This window comes from Scomber japonicus, chromosome 1 (genome assembly GCF_027409825.1).
Source record: "Scomber japonicus isolate fScoJap1 chromosome 1, fScoJap1.pri, whole genome shotgun sequence".
Classification (NCBI taxonomy): Eukaryota; Metazoa; Chordata; class Actinopteri; order Scombriformes; family Scombridae; genus Scomber; species Scomber japonicus.
Window position 1 is genome coordinate 35,215,722 of NC_070578.1, and position 19,862 is coordinate 35,235,583.

The 19,862-nt window shown below is 40.4% G+C and overlaps 1 protein-coding gene across 1 annotated transcript in view; it reads left to right on the top strand.

Moving 5' to 3' along the window:
* Positions 1-19,862, top strand: part of otog (otogelin) — a 75,507-nt gene that overhangs the window by 25,217 nt on the left and 30,428 nt on the right. The window contains 8 exon segments of the mRNA XM_053323138.1: positions 1,015-1,196; positions 2,883-3,024; positions 3,534-3,746; positions 5,671-5,836; positions 7,556-7,630; positions 8,968-9,011; positions 9,667-9,832; positions 19,312-19,419. Coding sequence (XP_053179113.1) covers positions 1,015-1,196; positions 2,883-3,024; positions 3,534-3,746; positions 5,671-5,836; positions 7,556-7,630; positions 8,968-9,011; positions 9,667-9,832; positions 19,312-19,419 — 1,096 coding nt within the window.

Sequence of the window (19,862 nt, forward strand, 5' to 3'; positions counted from 1 at the left end):
GTCACTATAAAAACAGAACAGGAAAAACACAATTTATGAATTGATCTATGAATTGTTTTTAATGCTAAGCTTTGCCGGTTAAACTGACATGGTGATGCAGGAGAAATGATTATTATAAGTGATCTAAAACAGTAAACTTTAGGTTTTCTTTAGGCTTCTTTCCAGAGCCGCCAGCATACAGGGTGAAATCATCTAACCTGATGCACCAGATAGTTCATCACACAAAACCATCTGAGAAGTTAGGGTTAGAAACTGTTTGCAAAAGGGCAGACACTTACCTGGCAGGTGACTAGATCAACCCTCTGTCTATCATCGACAGTCACTGTTTACTTTGTGAGGCAGCTCAATTGAGAATCCTCACAGGACGCTGATTGGTCCGAACCACCGGTGCATAACTTGAAGCTTTACAAGATGGAGTCTTGCGTGTTATTGTGATCTTGTGAATCCAGCTGTCTCACAAATTCATCATTCATCATCATCATCATCATCATCATCCCTCAAATATCCTGCAGTGCTCACTTCCTCTTGAAGGCACCTTGTGAAGTATTTGACCACTAGTGGTGCTATGAAGGTGTTTGTATCTTATGTACATGATGCAAAGTCCTGTAGATCAACAGGTGGCTAGCTGTTGGTCGAGTGATTGGAGCTCATGCCATGTACGCAGCTCTACTGCTAAATAAAGGCACCTATGCGAACAAAACCTTAAAAAAAAAAAAGAAAATCCTGCACAGTGCTCACTTCCTCTTGAAGGTACCTTGTGGAGTTATTGACCAGTAGTGGCGCTAAGAAGGAGTCCCTATTTTGTTTGTATCACATGCACAATGATGCACACACACATGTGGATGATACGATGCAAAGTCCTGTAGATCAACAGGTGGTTTGCTTATTTAAAAAGTTGCTTTATGTGGAAGGCACAACATGCATTAGGAAACATTATTTTCTGGATGTGTTGATATTAAGGTGACCTTTATCTCCCTAAATGTCCTCCTCCTCCTCCTCCTCCATCTCTTACAGATATCTTCCACATCCAGGAGCTCTCCTCCATGTTCCTCCAGGTGAAGACGACGTTCGGCCTGCGTCTGCAGTACAGCTGGAAGGATTTTCGTCTCTACCTGCAGGCCGACGAGCTGTGGAAGGACGACACAATCGGGCTGTGCGGCACCTTCAACGGCAACATCCAAGATGACTTCCTGTAAGTGCGCGCCGGCCGGCCGGCCATTAAGCCCTCCCGCGTCCTCCGTTAACCCCACCCGCAAAAAATAAACAGAGAGACTATACTCCTGTTTCAGAGGCAGAGAGGGAGGTGACGGCGAAGTGCTTTTTTCTCTCACTCACTCTCTCTCTGAAATGCAAACTGGTCTGGCGGCTCGGCATCAAAAGCCTCGCTCTCTGATCAGCTCTTTTAGGCGGGCCAGATGAGCGCCCAACTGGACACGCCACTTCACAACAAGGAATTTACTGTTAGTGGAATAGGGGCTCCACTGTATCGTATCGTAATGGCCAGCCATAAAGGGCGGATGTTGTCTAACAGCTGTAAATGGATATACATCACAGTAGGCGCCTGAAGTGGTCGTACGCTACTAGAAAGAAAACTCACCTTGACTGAAGCTCTCCAGAAGCGACTATGAAGACTTGTTGAATCCCGTCTTTTGTATTTTCTCTTCTGACTTCTGTGTTGTTTTGGTTTTACTTGCCTTAAAGCTGCAGTGGTCAACTTTAATGGATTAACAGGGTTACATTGACATATACATCTCAGAGACAAAGGTAGCTCCTTTTTGGCTGCTTTTATCATTTTAAAATGAAATATGTGGAAACCATCTGACCAATGAGGGCCAGGCTGAAATGGGAGGCAGGTCAATTGTGCTTAAGCTTCTAGCAGTATCTAAGTATAAGTTTGCTGCCTGGTTAGAGTCCATCTGCCTGCTTCATCAGACTGCAGAGGAGGACTAAGGAGAGGAAGATGCTCCTAAATGTGCTTCTACATAATCTTTGTTGAGTTGGATTGAAAGTTGACTTTTCAGGAACATTTCAAGATGGTGCAACAATTATTTTTATTTTCATGAGTGTGTTCATGCTTTTGGGCTATTATAATGATTCCCATGTTGATGAGTATGAATGAAAACGTCAATAATTATGACTGAACTATTTCATACCAATCCCAGCCTTCAAAAACATTGAGCAAAATAATGTCAGACTGTCTTTATTGTCCCTTAAAGGTGTATCGGTTTGCAGCCAGGATATACAAAATGCATAAATCATATATAAGCGCAGTTTTGAAACAGCTAGAATTTTAGCTTTTCGGCTGCCTTTTAGTTGATGGTTGAATCATTACTGTTTGACTAACATTGTTTCAATATAGAATCAGCCTAAATGTAGCTGCAGACTGACTTTTAGATCACGCTTGATATTTGAATCAGTATTGCTTCAGTGTTGGTTATAGTTGAAAATCCGAGTGCTTTCAAATTGGTTTTAATGTGAGGCGTCAACGACATTTAAGTGTTGTTTCAACCTCATTTTTCTATCTGGGTAGTTTTGATTGAGCCAAACAATACACACAAAAAATTGGCTTGTAGATAAAGAAGTACTAGACTAACTATTATTGCAAGCAGGTATATTGCTGTATAATAGATGTACAGGCTGGTACATTTTAAATGGTTGATTAAAACAAGCAGATAGCATTAACATACTTACATTTGTTGGAAAAGTTGGGAAATATTCTGAATCAGCTACCTTTGAAACACAATGATGATAGCAGATCATCCACAGGGGCGCCTGGTACAGTACGACCCAGAGACTTCACAGTAGCAACACTTGATTGCTCAATTATCTGTTTCACCTATTGGGAAATGAAGGAGTTTGCTATTTTCAATCTGGTAATGAAGCTCTTGTCTTCCATCAGGTCTCCATCCGGTATGATAGAAAGCACTCCTCAGCTGTTTGGAAACGCCTGGAAAGTCTCGTCAGCGTGCTCTCCCAGCCTGAGCACCCCTCAGCTCGACCCATGTGACACCCACCAGCAGGCCGGTCAGTTTCTTCTCTTGCTTTCTCTCTGCTAGGAAGAAATAGTCAATACAGTATATGATACAAGATATATGATGAATGAAGCATGTTTTTGATATTGTGGTGGCTATATGAGACAAAGATTTATATTTTTTAAGCTTACAGGAGCTCTGATTGTGAATATTTAAAGTATAAACCTTGAAAATGAATGAATTGGATTGGTCTAACCCTTTATTTCCTTTACTTTGCACCACTTTTTTGTAGCTGGATCACTGATTAAGTACTAAAGTAAAGATTGCATTTATTTTCAGTGCATGTATTTAAGAGTCTGCAGCTGTTTCATGCATTGCTTTCTTCATCTTCCTTTGTGAAGCAGCTGCAGCTAAATTAATCTACACAAAGAAGTAGAATCTGCCTAAATGAGTAAAATCTATCTGACTGTAGACACGTTGGCAGTCGATTATAACCCGTTGTGTTTCTCCTACCGAATCTTACCTGTAACGTGATGCCAATCGGCTCTGTTCCCTGCGCAGTGGCCTATGCCTCAGAGATGTGTGACGTACTGAACCAGGATCTGTTCTCCGCCTGTCATGAGTACCTCAGTCCGACGCCCTTCCATCAACAGTGTCGCTCAGATACCTGTAAGTGCGGGACACCCTGCCTCTGCTCTGCTCTGGCCCACTACGCTCGTCACTGCCGCAGATTCTCCATCATCGTTGACTTTCGATCGCATGTTCCTGACTGCGGTGAGTGTTTTGGATATTTACAATCCAACGTGATGACTCATTTATTTCCTGCAAGCTTGGTTTGTTCCAGGATTCACAAACTAGTTTTACCAACAGCTGGATTTATGAATTTATTATGTTGATGTGTTCAAAGAGGGGACGGATCATCGGGGGCCTTCCTTGACATTTGATTAGCCATCCATAATGCAACTGCCTCTTTTGTGTTATTGTGCCCTATATCTCATCTCACTGTTCAAATCAGAGAGTATATATTTAGTTTGAAATGTTCGATTACCTGTTTTATGACTTCATTTATTCCCATTTGGCTAATAAGTAGTTACAGGAGGAATAAGGGGTGACCATAAACAAACATTAATAAAAATATGTGTTACTGATGTGAAGTGGCTTCTTGAATATTTACAGCTGTTTAGTCTTTAGCTTTTTGTGCAGAGATCAAATTAAAGGTGAACTTCAGTCATTGAAGTGACAGAATCTGCTCTCAATCCTTTTTCTGATGAATAGCAAAGAAATTACGATTTTTCATGTGTTTTTATGCAATGTGAAAGTAACACAGAATATGGCATAACTTAACTATAACCTAAGCTGAGTTAAACATACGTTGGTGCTAAAGAACTTACAGGCAGATAGGCTGAATGAAAGTGATCGAAATATCTACTTTGCATTTGGTAGATATATTGACACACAGATACAGGTATATATTAATGTATATTTATGTGTGTGTGTGTGTGTGGGTGTGGGTGTAGGCCAACGCCAATGTTTTTAAAGCCATTATCTAAAGATCAAATGTTAATTATTTTGTGCTCTCAAGAAAACAAGCTTTGTTGCCTTGAGATAACGAGATAATCTACCTATTATCTATCTATCGACCTGTTATCACAAGAAAACAAAAGGTTGTTACTTATTATGTTTATCAGAGACCAGGAGCGTCAGGCCAGCAGGTAGAGATGGCATCTTAACAACTATAGCAAATAATTTAAATGAAAATGGCAGAAAATGTCAAATCAAATCAAATCATGGAGTATTCCTTATTGATCAATGCATGCTTCAATCAAGCTCTAACGTGGCCTGGTTCTTAAAGGGGAGGACTATCTGTTGTTTCAGAACCATGGACAGCGCTGTTTGTTGTACGTTACGATGTGACATGATACTTTATGTTGTAAGAGTTCTGCTGGTTTGGCATGTCGGAGACTGACTTTAACTGTATGATTTTAGGTTATTTGCAAAGATGTATGTTTGTGCTGCACTGTGGAGGAGTCAGACAGAGAGAATATGTAAAGTATTATATGTAAAATGTATTCTTACATTTTGAAACAGTAGACTTATGTTATTGTTATTTAGCTTTACTGATGCTATAGACACTCATTTTTAAGTTCTTCATAATTGTCCCGTGATCTTGATCTTGATAAAACAAAAGTAATTTCTTATGATACATTTTCTCGTTATACGGATAAATCAGCCTTTTGTTTCCTCAAGATAACGAAGATAAATTAACCCGTTATCACGAGAAAATGAGCTTTGTTATCTCAAGATAACAAAATAATTAACTTGTGATCTCAGATAACGGCATTAAAAAAATAATTGCAAGCATGACCGTTACGTGTGAGATATTTAACTTCGGTAATAATTAGGATTTAGCTCAAGCAAGGCTGTGGATTCTTAGTCTTGTTGAAGTGGTAACATTTCATTTGCGTGAATCGGCATTTTAGAAAAAATCTCTGCTTGAAATTGTTAAATCTGATAAAGACGTTAAATGTGATGATGTTGAGACATAACAACAGAGTATTCTAATAACTTTCTGTAATAATTTAATCAAACTGAGCAGATATCTCTCCCTGTAGAGTGATAATAAGGTAATATGTTAATCTCAATCTCAAATCTGAGCCATTCACGTGATTCTTGCTAAATCTTTCCATTAACGCTGCAGCGGTCACCTGTCCCGCCACCATGCAGTACGGCACCTGCGTGTCTTCCTGCCAGCGCCGTTGCTCCGCCCTCTCCGTCCCGCAGCACTGTGGGGAGGAGTGTGAGGAGGGCTGCGTCTGCCCTCAGGGATCCTTCTACAACCACCGAACACACACCTGTGTGCACAGGTAAGGCTGGCTGAGGGGGAGGCGGAAATCATTCAAGAAAAACTAATCTTAATCAACTGTCTTTTACATTTTTTTCTGCAAAATGGCAACAAAAGGAGAGGGATATAACACCTGCTGTAACAGAGACTTTACTATAACATTATTTTTTTACTGTATTTAGTCATTTTTCTGTGGTTTTAGTGTTGAGAACAGGAGGCAGGTAGGAATCAGTGACCAGGTGTCCTTGTTGTGTATCTGCCTGCTGCGGTGCTGTGGAGGATTATGAAGCCCGTTAAACAGCTATCCGACTGGACTCACTCCACCAAACAAATCCTCTCAAAGTGATATTTGTATCTGCTCTGAAGTTTAGGTCAGCCTTTAAGTGGAAAACCTTGTATCGTTCCTGCAGACGTTATAAAGCCAGAGGACCTCAGTAATTGGGCTCTCCCTTTCAGGCTACTCTGCCTTAGAAGACATGCAGCTTAATTCCTCTTAAATGTCCCAGGTTTTTACATCCTAGTGCAGCACGGTGCCTTACTTACCATGTGATAGAGTTACATCAAGGAATTCACCGTGAAACCCCCCTTTCATTCCCACTCGGGCTGGGGGACGACACAGATATCTGATAACCAGTGAGAAAGAATTTGTAGTACAGAGGCCGATGTGTGGCGCTGGCCTATATGTTACAAAGGCTTTCAGCGCCCGCTAAACAATTTACAGCAGCGTAAATCCACTTTAAATTTTTTATTTTTTTAGATATTTAAAATTTAAGTTTGACTTAGCAGGAGAAGGTTTGTTATGGATCTTCATTCATTCTCTAGCTCACTCAACCACTGCTGCTCTCTCTCTCTCTCTCTGAGCCAGGGAGAATAGGCCAACTGTGTGTTTATAGCAACCAACAAATTCTGCATAGTGTGTCTTTAACCCTCCTGTTGTCCTCGAGTCAAGGAAGGAAGGGAGGAAGAAGGAAGAAAAGGAAGGAGGGAAGGGAGGAAAGGAGGAATGAAGAAGGAAGGAAGGAAAGGAGGGAAGGAAGGAAGGAAAGGAGGGAGGAAGGGAGAAAGGGAGGAAGGAAGGAGAGAAGGTAGAAATGAAGGAAGGAAGAGAGGAAGGAAGGAAAGGAGGAAGGAAGGAGGAAAGGAAAGAAGGAAGAGAGGAATGAAGGAAAGGAGGAAGGAAGGAGGAAAGGAAAGAAGGAAGGGAGGAAGGAAGGAAAGGAAGGGAGGTAGGAGGGAGGGAGGAAAAAAGGAAGGAGGGATAAAGGAAAAGAGGAAGGAAGGAAAGAAGGAAGGGGGGAAGGTAGGAAGGAGGGAGGAATGAAAGAAAGGAACAGTCAAAACAGATGGGGTCAATCTGACCCAAGAGGACGACACGAAGGTTAAGACAACACAAAGCTCTCCTTAAAATAATGAATTAAACAGTAATGAACAAACTGAGCAGCATCTGGTTTACATCAGCAAAAGGCTAATGTGTAATTTTGGACTCGGTAAGACTTCTAACAGACAGATGCTGCAGCTCTCAGATTCATTTTGATGCTCTCTCTCTCTCTCTCTCTCTCTCTCTCTCTCTCTCTCTCTCTCTCTCTCTCTCTCTCTCTCTCTCTGTCTCTCTCTCTCTCTCTCTCTCTCTCTCTCTCTCTCTCTCTCTCTCACTCTGAGTCACATAATTGCATCAGTGATCTAAGTTGGTCTTGTCTTGTGTTGTGTTGTTGTGTGTTTGTTTACTGGTGTGTTTTTCCAGGAGCGAGTGTCCCTGCAGTTTCCTCGGGGCCGATTACGAACCGGGAGATGTGATCATGACATCAGCAGGTGTTCAGTAAGATCCTCCTCTCCATCTCTGTCTTCCTCATTTTAACTCTCAAAACATTCATACATACAAAGGATTAAAGGATTGTGCTCATATCTTTCCCATAAAGACATGTTTCTGTTACTTTAGGTTTCTAAGTTAGAGACAGCAGAGAAAACAACTGGAGGCTGTAATTCACTTAGTTAAGAAAATGAGAAGCTACAGTCAGAGCACTGCTAACAGCACAGAGACAAAGCTGTCTACTGGTCAAGTTTCCAGTTCACTGTGGGTCAGATTTCTTCATGTTTCTGCAGTAAAAAGGCTCGGTGGTTAAAACCCAGACATGCAGACAAAGCACCCCTCCTTTTTTTGTTTTTAAAGCAGCACTTGTTCTTCAGAATATTAACTGTAAACAAAAGTAAAGGTCAAATGCTTCAGTAGTGCTCCCTGTACTGTAGCAGCTACAATATCTGATATAGCCCACAAAATGAAATTGTTTGATATTGCAAACAACATCCTGAAAATGTTGCTGGTCTGCTCATCTTACTAGTTGTGAACAGAAAAAGATAAGGCACGAGAATGGTAGAATGCTAGAGAGAGGGAATAGTGGAAAAGAAGAAATATTTCTGAATGTGAAAAATATATGGAGAGACTATCTTCAAGAGAAAATTGCATTAATTGAAATGTATATTAACCTCCCATGTAAGTTTCTGGTTCACTGTAGATCAGATTTCTTCATGTTTCTGCAGTAAAAAGGCTCGGTGGTTAAAACCCAGACATGCAGACAAAGCACCCCTCCTTTTTTTGTTTTTAAAGCAGCACTTGTTTCAGAATATTAACTGTAAACAAAATTAAAGGTCAAATGCTTCAGTAGTGCTCCCTGTACTGTAGCAGCTACAATATCTGATATAGCCCACAAAATGAAATGGTTTGATAACAACATCCTGAAAATGTAGCTGGTCTGCTCATCTTACTAGTTGTGAACAGAAAAAGATAAGGCACAAGAATGGTAGAATGCTAGAGAGAGGGAATAGTGGAGAAGAAGAAATATTTCTGAATGTGAAAAATATATGGAGAGACTATCTTCAAGAGATAATTGCATTAATTGTAATGTATATTAACTTCTCTGAAATTGTTTGATAGTGCAAATAGCATCTGGACAATTTTGCTTAGTTGTTTACGGAAAAAGGTTACAAAAATGGTGCTAAAGAGGAAGAATAGTGGGGGGAAAAAAATTCTAAATATGTGAAAAGATGAAGAAATATTTAGAATAAAAATGAGAAATGAATAGACTGCAATCACACTGGTATATTAACCTCCCATGTCATTTCTGTACTTACCTTTGTTGTGTTTGTGTTCTCCTGCAGACTCTGTCTAAATGGTAAACTGGTGTCCCAAACATCAGACAGTGGTAAGTCACTTATATCAAAAATGTTTGGTCAGTTCATTCTTGTTCGTTCTTAAGCTGATATCCAGCAGGAAGATGTTCGACATGTTACATTATGTTGTGATTATTCTATTATAAAATTGATAATCGTACATATTTGTGTGTGTGACTCAGTCTCTCTCCTACTCTTACACTATGTTTTTTGTATTTAGTCGACTTTAATTATAATAAGCCTGAGGAAAGAAGGAAGGTAATGGGGAGGAAAGAAAGAGAGAAGGAGGGAGGGAGGAAGGACATACGGAAGGAAGGGCAGATGGGAGGAAGGAATGAAGGAAGGAAAGGAGGAAGGACAGATGGAAGGAAGGAAGGATAGAAGGAAGAAAGGGAGGATGGAAGAAAGGAAAAAAGGAAGGTGTGAAGGGCAGATGGGAGGAAGGAAAAGAAGACAGGAAGGAAAGTAGACCCCTCGGCGGGCCAGAAGAAGAAGGAAAGATGGAAGGAAGGAAGGTAGGTAGGAAGGAAGGAAGGAAGGAAGGAAGGAAGGAAGGATGGAAGGAAGGAAGGAAGGAAGGAAGGAAGGAAGGAAGGAAGGAAGGAAGGAAGACAGTATTGGATCATAGATACTCAGAACCGAGCAGCACTCGTCTTCATTGTGTTTTCTTTTCTTCTTTTCTTGCAGACAAGTTGTGTCCAGCAGGTCAGCTCTACCAGAACTGCTCCGAGGGAGAGGACGGCCTCCTGCCAGGAAGGGGCGTTGCCTGTGAGCACACCTGTGAATCTTACCTGCTCAACCTCACCTGCTCGACACATGAGCCCTGCGTGGCCGGATGTACCTGCCCTCCCGGGTGAGTGACGCTTTGCACCAAAAAGAAATTACTAACATGATATTTAAAATCCTTTAAAGTGAGATTTTATTTTCCATTTTTGTGCACATATTGTTCTATTGACAGATAGTTCTTATTGTACCCTTACCCTATTATCCTATTGCCCCTAATTTGACTGTTTATAAAGCATTAGGTATAAATGATCTTTTGACCTTTTTAGCCAACTTCATTCCAACTTCATACCACAGGTTTTACACATATTCTTGGAAATGATGGTCAATAGGCCTCATTTAAATGAAACAATACCTCATTTTTGAGATAACGCCTGTTGACCTGAGTACAACAGAAGGAGACCTAAGTACAGAGACCTGGTCACACAAGAAAGAAGAGGCTCGGTGATGTAATGACTCATCTTGGCTGTTTACTAACCCAAGACATTATGTTCCTTGGATTGGATTGCTTTGTCATTTCATTCAATTAACCCTCCTGTCGTCCTCCCGGGTCAAATTGACCTCGTCTGTTTTGACTGTTCCTACTTTCCTTCCTTCCTTCCTTCTTTCCGTCTGTCCTTCCTCCCTCCTTCTCTCTTTCTTTCCGCCCCCTACCTTCCCTCCCTCCTTCTTTCCTTCCTCCCTCCCTCCCTCCCTTCCTCCCTTCCTTCTTTCCTCTGTCCTTCTCTCTTTCTTTTGTCCCCCTCCCTTCCTCCCTTCCTTCTTTCCTCTGTCCTTCTTTCTTTCTTTCCATCCTCCCTCCCTCCTTCTTTCCTTCCTTCTTTCCTCCATCCTTCCTTCCTCCTTTTCTTCCTTCTTTCCTTTCCTTCCTTCTCCCTTCCATCCTCCCTCCCTCCCTCCTTTCCTTCCTTCTTTCCTTTCCTTCCTTTCTTTCCATCCTCCCTTCTTCCTCCCTTCCTTCCTTGACTCAAGGACAACAGGAGGGTTAAGATGAGAAGAATCTCTCTGAGCTAAAGGAGCTTGTGGTTAGTAATGAGACAATATGTTCACACACTTAATTCAACAGACATATTTTTTACCATCGTTCTCATAACGGTCTCATAACTTCTTCTCTTTCCTCTGGTAAATCTTAATGTCAGCAAACAAAATGTGGTGATTTTAGTTGATTTACTTCCTGTGCAGCACATCCATACATTTCTTTGTAAGACGTCATCACTTGTCATATCATGTTAGCAATATCAAGCTAAATTTATAGCACATTTTCTGTGTTGCAACTGCCGACTGGCCCTGAGGACATTACTGTGTTTTTATTTTTACTGTTGACTTGCTCTTTTGGGAGTGGTGACATTTTTATGCCTTAATTCTTCAGTTGAAAATGGGGAAATGACAGAAAATGAGAAGAGAGAAAAATGAGGAAAGACAAGCCATGACCAGAGATTTCTTTTTCTTTGACTCAGAGGATGATGAAGGATTTTATTACAGAAATACAAACAGCCCCAAACATCTCACAATGTGTCACTGACTCTCCAAATGTTCCTCTGCTGATTGTTTTCCACTAGCTGACTGCAGCTGACTGGTTTGCTGTCAGGTACAAAGGCGTTTAAGTGTGTGGAGGTGATTCATAATGATGCTGAGAAAGAGCACAACCTTTTTTTTTGCTTGATAAATAAAGGTTACAAAATGAGTGAGTAGGCTCAGTGTAACCTAAAGCTGTGAGTTCACCAGACTGACTGTGTCACTGACGCTGAGATCAGGAAGAGGTCAGGCTGCAGGGACTGTTAAAGACTCTCAGAAAATGTCACAAGAGTCAGAAATAATCCTTCTCTTCCTCCTCCTCCTCCTCCTCTTCCTCTTACTGCTGCAGAAGGATAGCTTTGGGTGAGTGACCAAAAAAAAAAATCCCCCTAACTGGTGATGCTGGTCAACACATTCAGCATTATTTATGACCTGTGAAATACATGATGACCATTGTTTGCTCACTATAAAGTAATAAATCTCACTCCTAAATCACACGTAATAAAATGGCAGACACAATAAACTGTGGGACTCTAATGTTTCAGACACAGACTCAAACCCTCAAACCACCAAGCATGTGTTAAAAGAACTGGATACTGTGGTTTTTTGCTCACGGGGTAAATACGCTGATAGTTTTCAGGCGTCTGAGTTTTTAATCTGTAGAGTATGAGCAGGGGCGCCAACAGGGATTTTGGGGACCCATGAAAAGAAATCACATTGGGCCCCACCACCACCACCACCACACATTAGCAACACCAACCACATGTAATTACTGTAATCACACCTCGACCTGCGAAGGCTTGATACTGTGTTATAGTCCAATAATAACTGTATAATATCTACTGACATCGAGCTGAGGAAATAGGAGGCAGGAGACAGGACTGAACCATTTCATTTAACCCTCCTGTTGTCCTCGAGTCAAGGATGGAAGGGAGGAAGAAGGAAGGAAAGGAGGGAGGGAGAGAGGAAGGGAGGAAGGAAAGGAGGGAGGGAGAGAGGAAGGGAGGAAGGAAATGAGGAAAGGAGGGAGGGAGAGAGGAAGGGAGGAAGGAAATGAGGAAGGAAGGGAGGAAAAGAGGGATCAAGGAAGGACAGGAGGAAGGAAGGGATGAATAAGTAAGGAAATGAGGAAGGAAGGGAGGAAGGAAGGAAGGTAGGAGGGAGGGAGGAAACAAGGAAGGAGGGAGGGAGAAAGGAAAAGAGGAAGAGAGGATAGAAGGAAGGAAGGAAGCAAGGGTGGAAAAAAGGAACAGTTAAAACAGACGGGGTCAATTTGAACCGGGAGGACGACAGGAGGGTTAAGCAGAGGGGGGTATTTGGGCAAAACAGAGGATTTGGGTGGTTAATTTTTGGCATAAACAAGAAAAGTGATATTTTGAGATTTAAAGAAATATATGTGGTTAAGAAATAACAGCCAATATGCTGAATTTGGAAAATGACAAAAACTCAATACCAGTAAAGAAGTTACAGTTTTGCAATTTAACATCTAACCAGAAGCCTAAAGATATAACTTTATTCATATAGCACAGGCCAGTACAGTTCAAAGTGCTTTACAATTAGTTGATTGACAAGCTGATAATGAGACAAAACAAGTGACAACATAAAGAAAGGTAATGAAAAAGAAAGAACTAATTAAAAGACAAAAAAATGCACGCAAAAAATGTTTAGAAGATTTAAATAAAATAATTAAATAGATAAGTAAAAAGAGAGAGAAAAGATTAAAAACTCAGTTAAAATAGATTTTTAAAAAAGTAAAATAAAAGATTAAGTTTAATAAACGCTGGACTAAAAGTAGGTTAAAAAAAATTAAAAGAGAAGAAACAGACAAATAAAATAAGAAAATAAAACTATAGAATATTTAAAATGAAACAATGTAAAATAAAGTAGAAAAATAAAAAGATAAAAACATGTAAAACATCAAAAATAATACAATAAAATAGAATAATAATACTATATAGTAGATATATAACGCTAGACTAAAACAGTATGTACAGTAGATTGAGTCAAGCATAGATAGATAGATAGATAGATATACTTATATACTGATCCCAAACTGGGAAATTACAGTGCAGCAGCAGCAGCATTTCACACAGTGACAATAACAACATATAATATAAAAGTATAAAAAACAAACTATAGATAATAAAATAGCAAAATATCAAATGAAATAAAATAAATAAAATGTAATGTACAAACGTATATACAACTAATTGGCAGTGTTGATTTTAGTGCGAAGTAAAAAGTGTGCGATGTGTGTTACTGTGTGTAGAAAATAAAGTGCGTAGTGACTGTAAGTTATGACCAGAGTTATTTAGCTGTTATTATACAGTGTGATGGGCAGTAAAGATTTATTGTATAGTTTTCTTGTTGTGTTATTGTCAGACATTAAAAACATTTTTGTACCACTGCAGTGACATATTAATCACTGCTGGTAGCTTTTACACAAGTCTCAGATCATCTGTGGGAGACAGACATCCTTAAAAACCTGCAGATGAGGTGGCCAGACATCATCAGGTAGATTACAGTCACCTGATCCCTTTAATCCCTTTTGGCTGCTGGCATGAAAGGAGGGTTAAGTGGTTTCATTCTGTGACATCAACCAGAAGTCATCCTGATAAGAAGATGCACAGGCAGGGGTCAGTTTAAACATGTCGAGGCTTATGACACACGTCTGCACAGATATGGTCAATGGGCTGCATATATAGAGCTTCTCTAGTCTACCAACCACTTAAAGCACTTTACGCCACATGCCGACACTCACTCAGTCAAACATGGATTCATACACTGATGGTAGAGCGGTCGGGAGCGATAAAGGCAAGGCAGCTTTATTTATATAGTGTTTATAACATTTAACAGTAAGAATTGGAAACAAAAAACATAAAAACATGCAATTTGAAAAATAAAATCAACCACTAATAATAAAAAATACAAAACAAAGTACAGAAATATAGAAAAATAAAATAAAAACTAGAATAGAATAGAGCATTAAATATAAGGTTGCAGCATAAAATAATGATTTGCTTGAACCCTCCTGTTGTTGTTGGGTCAAGGAAGGAAGGGAGGAAGAAGGAAGGAAGGAAGGAAAAGAAGGAAGGATGGATGGAGGAAAGAAGGAAGGAGGGAGGGAGGGAGGGGGAAAGGAAAAGAGGAAGGAAGGAAACAAGGACAGAGGAAAGAAGGAAAGAAGGGTGGAAGGTAGGGGGAGGAAAGAAAGAGAAGGAGGGAGGGAAGAAGGAAAGGAAGGAAAGAAGGAAGGAAGGAAGGGAGGAAGAAGGAAGGAAGGGAAGAAGGAAGTGAGGAAGGGAGGAAAGAAGGAACAGTCAAAACAGACGGGGTCAATTTGACCCGGGAGGACGACACAAAGGTTAAACTCTCTGAATGAAAAAATGAAAATGTCAAATAAATACTCAAGTGAAAGCCTCTTCACGTCAGTCCTGGTCTATAAATAACACCAACAGTTTTTTGTTTTCGGCCTGTTGCTCAGCGCAGTGTTTCATCTGACATCATCAAACACACACTGACAGACAGGAAAGGTTATTCAGGTACAGAGATACTACACAGTCATTTTGAACCTGCGTCACTTCTTCTGCAGACTTCACCAGTGTGATTCATGGATTCCTGTTTGCCACGTTAAGCAACATGACCTTTTATAATGACATGCAGCACACTTTAAATGTTGTCATGGTTTCTGTGTTGTAATAACTCTCTGGAACATGATAGTAGTTTTCAAGAGAGACCTTCCTTCCTTCCTTCCTTCCTTCCTTCCTTCCTTCCTTCCTTCCTTCCTTCCCACCCTCCTTTCTTCTTTCCTCCCTCCCACCTACCTACCTTTCTTTCTTCCTTCCTTCCTTCCTTCCTTCTGTCCTTCTTTCCTCCCTCCCTCCTTCTCTCTTTCCTTCCTTCCCTCCCTCCCTCCCTCCTTCCTTCCCACCCTCCTTTCTTCTTCCCTTCCCTTCCTTCCTTTCCTTCCCTCCTTCCTTCCTTTCTTCTGTCCTTCTTTCCTCCCTCCCTCCTTCTCTATTTCCTTCCTTCTTTCCACCCCTCCCACCTACCTTTCTTCCTTCCTTCCCTCCTCCCTTGCCTTTAATATCATTCTCTGTGTAGACCTGAAAAGATTTTTAGATGTGTCTTTGTAGAAACACAATTCTACCCTCACACGTTTTATAATGTGTATATAAAGATATTAGTGTATGCAGATGATGCTTGTGCATATATTAGAGGTGAAATGCGAAAAAAGTAAATTAAGTGAACATCAGTAGTATCAGTCACACCTTTGCTAACTTTGAAGGGAAACTGTAATGCATGAAACACTTTGTCTGAGCTGTGAGGAATTAACCAAAATGATCACGCCCTATTTTTCCCTCTGATGAAGGTGAGCATTAACCAAAGACATAAAAATGATTGGCAGATATAAAGTGAAGACCTCAGCTCTGTTTCGAGCGTTCTGCTTTTCACTCATTGAATTTGTTGAACTGCAACAGCATGAGCCACATTTTCCACTTCCTAGTTTTGTATTTCCTAAAGCAGACAGAAAATGATAAGCAGGTGCTCCCTCTGCTGTATTAATAGCTACACTTGGATGATTATCATGAAAACGGGTAAAAAAAAAAATCCCAACTCAAAGTCATCTGCAAGGTATTCATCAGCAGGACTTAAAAACCTCTAATGGGAAATAATTAGCTGAGGTGCTGACAGATGAATCCATTGTGTTTCCATTCACAATGGCACACTTTGTTTATGATCAAAATGTCGACCATTCATTCATTCCTCATTCTGTGAAAATTAGCCCAGCTGAACTCATATGAACCTGGACTTTGGGACCATACAGCATACCAGAATTTGGTTCTGGTTACAGCGCTTACATAATGTACATACTGTACAACCGTATCTGATGTTTGGCCAGTTTGTAGACACTGGAAATGTTTGGGGTGTGATAGATAAATACAAGGGGAGCAGTATTGAGAAAGAAAAGCACAAGATACCAAAAAACCTTCCAGGTAGTTTTCAGATAGTTGACGAGCTCGGAGAACATTTAGGGATTTGGGCGATATTTGGTCCTACAACCAAACCAAGGAGTAGCTATATCTTGTGTAGTGTTTTATTTAAGAATTGTAGAATTAGAAAAAATGGTGAAAGGAGATTTCAGGAAAACTTAAACTGAGTACTAACTAACATGACTGGAGTACAAAGGTTGATTCATGCTCAACTTGCTTCCAGGTCTGGAAACCTTTGCAGAGATAAATAGGAAAAGGTTGAAAATGAAAAGCATTTTATATTTTAATGTGAACTATATCATGATTTAAGATATTTTTAGATACAATGTCACCTGATTTGTATGTGATGAGTACAGGCTTCTATATGCACTTTCCAATAATTGATTGTATTAGACAGAAGTGGGGTTACCAGCCCTCTGTAGCTCCTCACAGCTCCAGGTTACATTAGCCGCTACTAGCATAAAACACTCACATCTCTGTGACTGAACTGTTGGCGGTTGAGTTGCCTTGTGGTTAATCGCAGCTCCAGGGTTTGACAAGGAACAGGAATGCATGGGAAAAAACACAATATTTCATCCTCTCTTTCTCATTTTTGTTGGTAGCTTATCCTTGTGCCATTAGCCATCAAAGAAACTGCCTGTTCACATCTTATTAGCATTGCTTTATAACAGAACAGCATCAGCACAAACTAGATTTACGAAATTACACGACTAGATTTTAACATTTATGATCGCTTCAGATGATACGAGACACACATTTGGGTCAAATAATCCACCTCATATAAACCTCAGGTAATTCCACAATATAATATCAATTTGTAACCTCCTGTTTACACCAGATACATTTAAGTCTTAAACAACTGTCTTCACCTGGAGCTTTACAGCTTGAGCTTGCTTCACTTGTGCGTCATACATGCATCTCAAAGCTTATTTTTATGTTTCTAGTCTGTTTTCTTTTGGTACCTACTCTACATCGGCTGTGTGTTGGGCTGACTCTGTTGTTTGAGTGAATTATTATGTTCAAATCGAGCCAGGTAGAGCCAGGACACCTGTCTTGCTTCCTGCAGAAGTCCTCACTTTTTTCCTTATTATAGGGAATTATTTCTACAGAATGTTTCTGATATTTGATCAGTTATACATTCAAAGCTGTGTGACCTGCTTATTAGCCTGTACAATGATTTCTGAGCAGGTGTACAACACCTGGCACAGCTCAGGATGTATCTCTCACAGGAGGCAACCCATTGCACCGTCTGGCTCACCAGTTGCAACACTATGCAACTACATCTTCCTCCGGCAGTTTTACATCGCCACATAGAATGAAGCTCAAAATGAGAGCTATGTTAACGAGGATTTATTCATAATGTGCACGTAGGTCAGGAGAATGAATGATTTTAGCATCTTTGATCAGAGTAATTGATACAGTAGCTTGGCGGAAGGATAAAGGAAGCTGTTAACACAGTTTTATCTGGGGTGTAACTCTACTCAGATGAACCTGAGGTTTGTGGCGGGACCATTCAGTATGTCACTTCATTGTCTGCAGCCTCGCCAGTGGATATAGCTCAACCCTGGATATTACAAGATACTTATCAGCTTCGTCTCGCAGAGTGGAAAGCAAATGGCGGGATCCACACAAAGACTGTTTCTCTCTCTATCTCTGAGAATCCTAATTGTCTGGTTTTCTCATGTAGCTTACGAGTGTTACTGCTTTTCATCCACAGTCGCCCACCCCCGAAACTCTTTCTCTCGCTCGTATTCCTGGCAGCGCTCCGCTGTGGAAGCTAACCTGTCTTGGCTCTGCCTCTGTCGTCCTCTTGGCACAGGACAAGCCTCATATCTTGGTTAGAAATGAACACAGGAGCTTCAAATGATGATTATGTTACAACTTGATTGCATCCTGGTACACCACAGTTCTTGAATAATAACATCCATCACTCCAAATTAGACTCTACTGAGTTATGGGGCTCTGTCATTGGCCCATTGATGATTTACATCAACAACTCATCCAGGTGTATTCTCACTATGATTGGCCTTACTTCTTAGATCTGCAGGTGGTCATTTTTGGTCCGTTTGTGAGAACTTCAGCTTACATTTCTGAGAAGTCCCTGTACCTGAATGTTTGTCGGTGACTCCCAGAACAAGTGTGTGACTCCTACGAGCAGTTTTAGACCTCTCATGTCTTTGAACATGGTCTGGTTAGGTTCAGCTCTACTACCTAAGATAAGGCAAATCTGAAGAAGGTAGTTGATAGGAGATGGGATGTGAACAAATGTCATAATCACACACTTGACCGCCTCCGTAAGAGGTTTTTCCAGCCATATAAAAAACACCAGGCTAGTTCTGACATTACTTGCAAGAAATCTCAAGTAACATACAGTACCAGGTAATTTAAATTAATTATTAGGTAGCCAATTTAGTCTTTTGATATGTTTGTTACTCATTTTGGAGGTGCATGTTCTTGAAAGTGAGTATTTATTCACTAAATGGTTTGCAGCATTTTGCAGCAGTCTTTGAGAACTGCTTGATGTTATATTGATATATTGTTATGATTTGTTAACGAATGCCTTCCTGCAGCATGCTCAGTGCATGTCTGGGTTGTTCAGTGTCTTTTTGATTTTTGATTAGTTTTACAAGAAGGGGAAACCGCATCTTTTCTTCTCTACACAGTGTTTTCTATTTCTATTTCTATTTCTGCTTGGATTCTGTCCTGATTGCGAAGTCATCTATAGTAGTTTTCTTGTTACAGCAGAAATATATTTATGGTATGGTGTATAATATTTAGGCACGTGTTTTTATTTTATAGACAAAAAGCAAAAGTGAATTAAGCATCTTGCTCATGGATGTTTAAACATGATACATCCGAGACCCTAAACATCCTGAAAGAAAGAGCCAAAGTTGCAGGTTTTAACTCAAGAAAAAATGTTGAAAAAAATGAGTTTCATCAAAATCTGTTAAACTTAAACCACCATATCTGAGCTCTATTATCAGCAAGTGCACACTTTTAAAATGTTTTGTCCGTAACAAAATCTGTGTTTGTCCCATAGCTTGCTGAAACATGGAGATGAGTGCTTTGAACCTGCAGCTTGCCCCTGTCTGTGGAAAGGAAAGGAGTACTACCCTGGCGACAGAGTCTTCTCCCCCTGCCACCAGTGGTAGGTTCACATGTTTTTCGAGATCTAGCGTCTGATATTCCACGTCAAAAATCACACCAAGCTTTTATAGAAAACGTTAAGTTGAATGTCTGGTGTTTCCATATGGTGACTGTGTTTTATGCATTCATTTTTCTTCCTTACTTCGGTGGGTCTTCATCGAGTTTTCCATGGCACACACATAAATTTGTATTTCCCTCAACAAGCACCCTCCAACAATATCTGTCAGAATTAAGACAAATCTCCAACAATGTCGCTAATTTATCAAAGTCAGATTTTGCCTGAAAGCGATGAATCCTGAGATTGTCAGAGCAGCGAAAGTGGCCACCTGATATCCATAATTCTCTGTTATCACGGGGCAGAAAAAGGCCTGGAAAACAGAGCGGGCCCTTGTATGACTCTTTGATTCCCTCGGCTTCAGGCTGTTCATCACTGGTGAAAGGAAA